Source organism: Penaeus vannamei, chromosome 36 (genome assembly GCF_042767895.1).
Source record: "Penaeus vannamei isolate JL-2024 chromosome 36, ASM4276789v1, whole genome shotgun sequence".
NCBI lineage: Eukaryota > Metazoa > Arthropoda > Malacostraca > Decapoda > Penaeidae > Penaeus > Penaeus vannamei.
The window spans coordinates 27,048,935-27,058,954 of NC_091584.1; the positions used below are offsets into that span (position 1 = coordinate 27,048,935).

A 10,020-nucleotide genomic window follows, 5' to 3' on the forward strand; every position below is an offset into this window, starting at 1 on the left:
AAAAAAATCACGAGGGTTTGTGGTCAACACTGTGTTCAAATACATAGAAATATTTTTCGTTCCCTTTTCCTGTAGTGCATCCATTCTACAAGTCGACTTGGCAGATGTACTCGTAGCTTTCCACGCAGTATTTGTCATCCATGGACCATTCAGGTTGCATCAGTCCGCACTGTGAAGTGTCAGCAGGGCCATTGGGCTCACCGCCGTTCCACACGTCTTCTGCCAGGCGACCATCCAGCCACTTTCGAGCGGTTAGTCCGACCCATTTCCAGTCTGCAGAATAAAGACACGAACTGGCAAACGTACAAACTCATGATTGAGTAATGATAGGTATATAATTTTGTTTCCTGCAACACTATGTATTCAGGTGCAGATGTGGAACATGTCATTTCTTATCCCAAACTCACTCAGAAGACCTTTTGAAGTGTAATGATCCTTCAAAGCAAAATACTGCTCGCTGGTCTGAGGAACGAACAGATGTGCGCCATAGGAGAGGCAGTTGTCACGGGAGGCGATCCAGTTCCTCTGGGTTGTCACCGTGTAGAGGCATCCCAAGTCCTCCAGCATGAGGACGGGGCCGAAGGGGGGGCTGCAGGCTGCAGGGGACAAGGTTAGGGTTCGGGTCAGTGGATGGACCATCTGTTTGTGGTGCTTGCGCGGGCACACCAAAATGGAGATATACTGCAAAATGGTTTATTACCATTTAAGGAAATTTGCACTATAATGAATTATTTCTTTGCGGTCGACAAGACGAGCTACGTTTGTTTCACAGAAAATATGATACAAAGACTGAAACATACATATACGGACTGCAGATATCGTCTTGCAGTTGACAACGGCAGGGAAGACGGTGGGAGGGAACGTAACATTGTAAAAGCTACACAGGTTACCGATGTAACAATACAGGGTGCACCACGGTCGCCTCTGGGCTTCGGCAGCGCAAGCCAGCTCCCACTTCACCGTCACTTCTTCCACGGGCGCTCCCTTTATGGAGTCCCGGACGTTGGCTGCCCTCCACATGACCCCAGTGTAGGTGACCTCCTCAGCTTCGACCATGACTGCTGCGGTCACCAACAGGGAGCTTGTCAGCCACTGAAGGTTCATTCTCTTCTGAAGACTGATTGTCACTGTAATATTGAGAAAATTATTGAAAATATATTCTAGTAAAATGTAGCCTATCATATATATGTGTACAAACATTTTTCTTTTTATTTGGTCAGAGATCCAAAACATTTGCCATCATATCTCAAGGTCAAAATCCCAAATCGGACTAAATTAAAATGCCCCTAAACCTATAAAACACAGTTCATACAGCGCTGCAAGTTTTCCTTACATGCCAAGATATACAACCAATAGGTAACGATATGTAAAGATATTCAAAGCAACAAAAATTGGCTCTTTTTAACTGAAGTAGTATGAAAGAGTACGTAGACTACTGTCATTTGGGAACAGGTAAATTTTTTTTTGTCTCCGAAGAGCAAATGGAAATCATGAAATTCTCAAAACAAGCTTAGAAATCGTCTAGGTGATATTGGGACACCTTATGATGCAATATCCCGTGACACAAGACGAGTGTGCATGAATTCGTGAATGGTTATGGTCACCACGATCCTACAATATCCTCACACCTAATAAAAACTGCTTAGCCCAAAGATGAACCAGGAGACACTAGCCTTCATCACATTCTTGGGAGTGTTGTACCAAGTTCCCAATTCAGTGTGAAGGATTTATAACAAACAAACAGAAATTAAAACAACGAAAACAGAACGGGCAAACGTGCGACTACGCCAAATGCCTTTTTGCTATCCAAAAAGGGCCCGGATTCTCAAAGTTAAGGCGTGCTGGAGGCCTTAACCGTCCTGCTGTATTTCCCTTATAAAAGAGCGAAGAGTGTTGATTTCCCGCCCGCCGGAAAGCGCCAAAGGCTGCTCTCCCCCTGACTTAACCTAAGGCGCCTTCACTCGCACCAATATGGCGGGTCCCTTGCTTGACCCCAGTTTGGACTACACTGCCCTACATAATAAGTGTGGTATGAGGCGGATGTTCGGAACGGGATTCGAAACATGTTCGACAAAATCTTTGACCGCGACTGTACAAGGCTCAGCTAAGCTAAGGAAGACAGTCTACAACAGAGCAAGGATTCAGATAAAACTAAGGAGGACAGGATGAAAGTTGGTCGTCTTCACCCCTTTTGCTTGGGAGATGATTAGATTAGTACAGTCTGGGACTAAAGTCTTCGGAATGGTTTTGCGTGTCTTTGTTTATTGCCCATAGATGGCGATGCAATCGCTGTAGTAAAGGGGCGGATTCATGAATGGAGGAAGAGGGAGGGAGGCACTGGTAATCAGTACTTTTTTATCGGTAAATAATGTCATTGTATGGAAACCATTAACTGAAAATTGAAACAGATTAAGAAATTACAATCAATTAGCACGAGTAGACGAAGCAGTAGTTGACGGGCAACGGTATTCTCATCCACTTCGAACAGCAATAGGCACTAGGGTGGCTGTGGCGGTTCATGCTAGATTGTTGTAGATTCTGTTTGCCTTATGAGTGAAATGAATGAAACAGGACAGGAGTGGGAGTTCCTTGACGCCCTCGTATTTTTCTGGCCTCCCCCCCCCCTCCATTCAGGAATCCACGCCTTTACTACGCAGCGATTGCAGCGCCATCTATGGGCAATAAACAAGACACGCAAAACCATTCCGGGGACTTTAGTCCCAGACTGTACAGCCAGCAACAAAAGCGGTGACGCCTTGCCAGTCCTGGGGCCAGATTCTCAAACGCGTTAAGGCGCCGTATCTCCTTAGGGCGCCTTAACTTACGGCCGAGCGATCTTACGGCCCATGCACAGAGCAAGAAAACCGCCATATTGGTGCGTTAAGGCGCCTCAGGTGAAGGCAGGGGGAGAGATGCCTTTAGCGCTCTACAGCGGGCGGAGAGCAACACTCTTCGCTCTTGTATAAGGGAAATACAGCAGGACAGTCAAGGCCTCCAGCGCGCCTTAACTTAAGGCTATTTTGAGAATCCGGCCCCTGGGCTCGGTGAGATCATGCCCTTCTTGCCCTGAAAGGAGGCCCGTGTTCAAACAACTAGGGCATGGTTAGGATAGTTCGAATGTGAGGAGTTGGGAAAGTACGAAAATCAGGCGAAGAAGTGCAAAAAATGACTGAAATATACATGGATAGAGAGAGAGAGGGAGAGAGGGGGAGGGGTGCAGACACTAGCCTCGATAAGATGGGACTGAAACATAGCCGAGCACTCACTCCTTGCTTTGCCTAACGAATCTAAATCACCCCTCCCCCCCCTTTCCTAACTATGTCCAAGTTGTTTGAACGTAGGCCACCTTTCAGGGCAAGAAGGGCAAGATCTCTCCAAGCCAGGTCTGGCGAGGCGACATCGCTTTTGTTATTGGGTGTACCAATAGATTTGTATTGCAAGTGTTGTCTTTTCATTAGATTACTTTATTTGCTTTTAGGCCCCTTTGTAATGAGTATATTAATATGTACACTTTGGAAGGTGTCAAGGGGCTTCATTTGGTGTTGATTAGCAAGGAAATTGATATTTATTAACCTTATTCAATCATCTATGTTCATCTTGAATTAAGTTAATTCTATCCCGTCTGTTGACTTGACTCCAATCCTTCAATGAAGTCCTCATTACAAAAAAAAAAAAAAAAAAAAAAAAAATGGGTTTTAAGATTTCTTTCACAATATGAATTTCACACATGTATATGTATATATAAATGTGTGTGTGCAATATAAACATACACACACACACACACACACACACACACACACACACACACACACACACACACACATATATATATATATATATATATATATATATATATATATATATATATATATATATATATATATAGACACGCATGTGATTCTTATGCTCAAGTCCACAGAGCCGTTCTTGCTTCTTACCTTACGAGCAGCAGCAGACTGAGCATAAGTAGCCAGAGCTGCATGATGAGGCCAACAAAACCCCATCAATAAGGGAGTGAGCTTAAGTGTCTCTAACAAAAGTTCTCCTTTGCAGTTTTTACGATATTGTTATGAATTGTTAAGTGGCAACCTTTGCAATCAGGGAATTTGTTTTCGACGAATTGCAGAAAGTGTGTGCTTAATCTTATATATGTACTTGCATGTGTATGTGTGGCTATATATATATATATATATATATATATATATATATATATATATATATATATATACATTATATATATATATACATTATATATATATATATATATATATATATATATATATATATATATCAGTATATATGTGTATATATATACATAAACATACATTTATATTTATATATATACATATATACATGTATGTGTATATATACATATATCAATATATGTGCACATTTATATGTACATACATGTAAGTGTGTGTATGTATATGAATATATATATATATATATATATATATATATATATATATACATATATATATATAGATAGATAGATAGATAGATACACACACACACACAAGGTGTGTCAGAAAAGTTCCAGGACTGATATCACAAAAGATTTATTTCAAACCCAAACTTCACACTAAGTCTAATGTACTTTCTCATCCTTCTCTGCCACGCCTGCATACACTCCTGGAAGGATTCTTCCGGGATCCTCTGCAGTTCCGTCATCACGGCCTTTTTTAATTCATCCGCGTCTTCAAACCGGGTCCCCTTGATGTCTCCCTTGACACGGAGCCAGGTCAGGGGAGCAGAGAGGTTTGTCCAGCACGGCGATGCTCTTCTCGGCCAGGAACTGTCGGAGATGGCTCGTTGTCACGGTGAAGGAACCACGAGTTGTCCAGCCACAACTCTCGCCTCTTCTCACACACTGAACGAAACAAGCGTTGCAGTATCTCTTTGCAGACATGTTGGTTGATCATCTGGCTCTGTGACAAGAATTCGCAGTGACATCAATCCTGGAACTTTCCTGACACACCTCGTATATATATGTATATACGTGTGTATATGTATATGTAAATATATATGTATATATATATAGATATGTATGTATATATACACAGACACACACAGACATAGGTTATGTTTGAACCCATGAAATGACTTCAGAAATCAGTGCCTGGTCGTCTTGGAAATATTTGCTCTTCAAAAGCTACTTCAGGGGTGTTGTCGTGTTGTAGGTGGACAGTGATAATGATGATGATAATAATAACAATAGCCATGATAACAACAGCAATAATAATAATGATAACAGTTGTAGTAGTAATGGCGATAATAGTAATGATAATAATCAAACTAGGGAAAATGATAATAATTATACTTGGGAAAATGATAATATAATAACAGTGATGATAACTAATAACAATAACAATAACTCACAGCCGTGGGTGCGTGTGGATAAACGTCAATAAAGCTGATTAAGTTAATTATCCGTTATTATGAATACATGTGTGATAGCATATGTCTTTGTACGTTTTTTTTTCGTGTAATTGTGTGTTTGTGTAAATGGAAAAGTTTATTGACTCATGTGCGTGTGTGTCAGCGGGTTTATTGTGTGTGTGAGTTTGGGGATGTTTTTGTATGGTTTCGCGTACGTGTCCACGTGTCCATATGAAATGAGTCTCGTTACTCAAGGTAATTGCTTTCTTTATCTTTTTTTTCTTTTTTTTTCATCGCTACTACTTTGGCAAGGGTACACATGCATACTTCTTTATCACGAATATCCATTTGCAAACGTTTATAAATTCATGTACTGGAGTCTTCAATGAAAAATGTAGCATTTTTACCCTGCTTGATTTTGTTCTCATTCTTCTCATCTAAATCATAAGTTAAACACACTGTCGCATATCATTGTGTGTTTTAATGTTTTCCTGCTCGTTGCTGTGTTTCGGTAATGTAGGATCTATTTCTGCTGCTCCCAGTCGGTATCATTTGAAGCCAATCATTCATTTTGACTTCTGACCTTCTGCTTGTTTTCTGTTCCCTGCATGTCTTTCGTCAACACATTATTAAACCTCCTCTTTGGCTTTCTTTTTCTCGGCTCTATCCTCAGCATGTATCTTGCGACCCTCCTTTGTATATGCACAAAGCGGTTCACTGTCGCCTCGCTCACTTTTTTCTGCAGTTTTCCTTACTTATATATTCTGTCTTATCTCTGTTCATCTCCATGAAAATCGCAGTATCTTCAATTCTATTTCTAATTACCCCTCTTGTCTTTTCATTAGCGTCACTGCCATCTACAGTGGCAGATATGGAGATGACTTAAAGACTTTTTTTTTGTAAACCTTCTCCATGTTTGTAGATACCCTTCATTCGTAAATCACTCCTGCCTCTTTGCTCCACCCATTCCATCTCGCCTGTACTCTCCTTTCCACCGCCCTGCCTCTTATTCACGCACATTTACTCTGTCTTGCTACTTCTGACTTTGACTGCTCTGCCTACCAATGCCTCTTCAGGCTCTCTTCTCATACTACAAACCCGAATGTCATCCATAAATACCATAGTCCATGGAGACCCCCCTTCTGATCTCGTCTGTGGACCCATCTTTCACCACTGCAATCAAGACAGGAGTCTGATGCATTCCCACCTCCATCTTGAACTCGCCTTACCATTTCTGCTGCATACGTACCTTGAACTACCCTCATACAATTCTCTGCCACTCATGACTTCCTCAAAACTCCTGTCTCGGCATCCCGTCGTGAGCTTTCTCCAAATCCAAGAACGCGCGTTTCAACTCCCTCTGGTCTCCTTTAAACCTCCCCGTCCACCGTCTCACAGTAAACATCACATTTACATTGCTCATTCGTGGCTTGAAATACTATTGCCATTCACTGATCATCACATTTCCTGTTCGCCCAACTTCCGTTACCCTTTCCACCACCTCCTCCTCCTCCTCCTCCCCCTTTCCCGGGGGTTTTTTTAAGCCCCAAAGGGGAAAAATTTTTTTTTTTTTAAAATTTTTTTAAAATTTTTTTCCCCCCCCTTTTTTTGGGTTTTTCCCCCCCTTTTTTTTCCCCCCCTTTTTTCCCCCCCCCCCTTTTTTTCCCCCCCCCCCCCCCCCTTTTTTTCCCCCTCCCCCCCCCCCCCCCCCCCTTTTTTTCCCCCCCCCTTTTTTTCCCCCCTTCCCGGCCCCCCCCCCCCCCCTTTTTTCCCCCTTTTTTTTTTTTTTTCCCCCCCCCCCCTTTTTTCCCCTCCCCCCCCCCCCCTTTCTCCCCCCCCCCCTTTCCCCCCCCCCCTTTTTTCCCCCTTTTTTTTTTTTTTTTTTAAAAAAAAAATTTTTTTTTTTTTTTAAAAGGGGTTTTTTTAAAATTTAAAAAAATTTAAACCCCAAATTTTTTTGGACCCCTTTCTTTTTAAAAAAAGGGGGTTTTTTAAAAAAAAAAAATTTTTTTCCCCTTTTTTTAAAAATTTTTTTTTTTTTAAAAAAAATTTTAAAACTAAAAAAAATTTTTTTTTTAAAAAAAAAAAAATTTTTTTCCTTTTAAACCCCCCTTCCCCCCCCCTTTTTAAAAAAAAATTTTTCCCAAAGGGGCCAAAATTTTTTTTTTGGGGCCTTTTCCCTTTTTTTTCCCCCCTTTTTTTTCCCCCTTTTTTTCCCCCCCCTTTTTTTTAAAACCCCGGGGTTTTTTTCCCCCCCCCCTTTTTTGGAAAACAAACCGGGAAACAATTTTAAAAATACCCCCCTTTTAAATTGAAACCCAAAAACCAAATTTTTTTTGGGGGTTTTTTTTTTTTTTCCTTTTCCAGAAAAACCCCCAAAAGGGAGAGGGGGGGGGAAAAAAAAAAGGGGAAGAGGGAAAAAAAGGGGGGGGAAAAAGGGGGGGGGGGGGGGGAAAAAAAAAAAAAAAAAAAAAAAAAAAAAAAAAAAAAAAAGGGGGGGGGGGAAAAAAAAGGGGGGAAAAAGGGGGGGAAAAAGGGGGGGGAAAAAAAAAAGGGAAAAGGAAAAAAGGGGGAAAAGGGGGGGAAAAAAAAAAAAAAGGGGGGAAAGGGGAAAAAAAAAAAGGGAAAAAAAAAAAAAAGGGGGGGGGGGGAAAAAAAAGGGAAAAAAAGGGGGGGAAAAAAAAGGAGAAAAGAAAGGGAAAAAAAGGGGGGGGGGGGGAAAAAAAAAAAAAAAGGGGGGAAAAAAAGGGGAAAAAAAAAGGGAAAAGAAAAAAAAAAAAAGGGAAAAAAAAAAAGGGGGAAAAAAAAAAAAGGGGGGGGGGGGAAAAAAGGGGGGGGAAAAGGGGAAAAAGGGGAGGGGGAAAAAAGGGGAAAAAAAAAAAAGGGAAAAAAAGAAAAAAAGAAAAAAGGAAAAAAAAAGGGGAAAAAAAGGGGGGAAAAAAAAAAAAAAAAAAAAAGGGGGAAAAAAAAAAGGGGGGGGGGGGAAAAAAAAAAAAAAAAAGGGGGGGGGAAAGGGAGGGAGGGAGAAAGAGAAAAAAAGGGAGAGAGAGAAGGGGAGGGGAAAAAAAAAAAAAAAAGGGGGGGGGGGGGAAAAAAAAAAAAATTTTTAAAGAAAAAGGGGGGGGAAAAAAAAAAGAAAAAAAAAAAAATTTTTTTAAAAAAATTGGGTTTCCCTAATCTCCCCGGAATTTAAACAAAAATTTTAAAAAAAAAATTTTTTTCCCCGGGGGAGGTTTGGGTTTTTTTAAAATTTTTTTTTTTTTTTTTAAAAAAGGAAAAAAAAAAACCTTTTTTTAAAAACCCCTTTTTTCCACCGGGGGGGGCCCCCCCAAAAAAAAAAAAAAAAAAGAAAAAAAAAAAAATTTTTTTAAAGGTTTTTTTTAAAATTTTTAAAAATTTTTTCCTTTTAAAAAAAAAAAAAAAAAATTTTCTCCCAAACCCCCCCCCTTTTTGGAAGAACGGGGTTTTTTTGGTTTTTTCCCCTGAAGGGGAAAAAAAAAAAAATCCCTTCCTTTTTGTTTTTTTTTTTTTTTTTTTTTTTTTTTTCTTTTTTTTTTAAAAAAGGGGGGGCCAAAAAAAGGTTTTTTTTCTTTTTTTTTTTTTTGGTTTTTAAAATTTTTTTTTTTTCCCCCCCTTTTTTTTTTTAAAAAAAAATTTTAAAATTTTAAAAAAAAAAGGGCCCCCTTTAAAAAACCCCCCAAAAAAAAAAAAAAAAAAAAATTTTTTACCCCTTTTTTTTTTTTTCCCTCTTTTTTTTTTTTTTTAAAAAAAAAATTTTTTTTTTTTTTAAAAAAAAAAAAATTTTTTTTTTTTTTTAAAAAAAAAAAAATTTTTTTTTTTTTTTTTTAAAACCCCCCCAATTTTTCCCAAAAAAATTTTTTTTTTTTTTTTTCCCCCCCCTTTCCCCTTTTTCCCTTTCCCTTTTTTTCCCCCCTCCCTTCCCCCCCCCTTTTTTTTTTTTTTTTCCCCCCCCTTTTTTTTTTTTTTTCCCTTTTTTTCTTCCTTCTTTCCCTTTCCTTTTTTTCCCCCTTTTTTTTCCCCCCTTTTTTCCCTTTTTCCCCCTTTTTCCCCCCCCCCACCCCCTTTTTTTTTCCCCTTTTTCCCCCCCCCCTTTTTTTTTTTTTGGCCCCCCCCCCCCCCTTTTTTCCCTTTTCCCCCCCCTTCCCCTTCCCCCTTTTCCCCCTTTTTTCCCCCCCCCCCCCCTTTTTTTTTTTTCTTTTTTTTTTTTCCCTTTTTTCCCCTTTTTTTTTTTTTTTTTTTCCCCTTTTTTTTTTTTCCCCCCTTTTTTTTTTTTTTTTTTTTTTTTTTTTTTTTTTTTTTTTTTTTTTTTTTTTTTTTTTAAAAAAAAAAAAATTTTTTTTTTAAAATTTTTTTTTTTTTTAAAAAAAAAAAATTTAAAAACCCCCCTTTAAAAAAAAACCCCAAAAAAAAAACCCCCCCCAAAAAACAAAAATTTTTTGGGGTTTTTTTTTTTTGGGGGGGGGGGAAAAAAAAAAAAATTTTTTAAAAAAATTTTTTTTTTTTTTTTTTTAAAAAAAAAATTCCCCCAACAAAAAAAAAAAAAAAAAATAAAAATAAAAAAAATAAATAAATAAATTTAAAAAAAAATTTTGGGGGGAAAAAATTAAATTTAAAAAAAAA

The 10,020-nt window shown here is 38.7% G+C and overlaps 1 protein-coding gene across 1 annotated transcript; it reads right to left on the reverse strand.

Annotated features, from left to right (window-relative positions):
* Positions 1-85: 85 nt before the first annotated feature.
* On the reverse strand, positions 86-567 carry LOC138859512 (CD209 antigen-like protein D). The gene is made up of 2 exons (XM_070114940.1): positions 408-567; positions 86-273 (listed from the first exon to the last, which is right to left on the reverse strand). The coding sequence occupies exons 1-2, from the start codon at positions 565-567 to the stop codon at positions 86-88; spliced, it is 348 nt and encodes a 115-aa protein (XP_069971041.1).
* Positions 568-10,020: the final 9,453 nt, after the last annotated feature.

Coding starts and splice junctions, on each gene's coding strand:
- LOC138859512 (XM_070114940.1), bottom strand. CDS start 567: ATGCTGGAGGACTTGGGATGCCTCTACACGGTGACAACCCAGAGGAAC. Junction 274..407: donor CACTTCAAAAGGTCTTCTGA/GTGAGTTTGGGA, acceptor TTTATTCTGCAG/ACTGGAAATGGGTCGGACTA.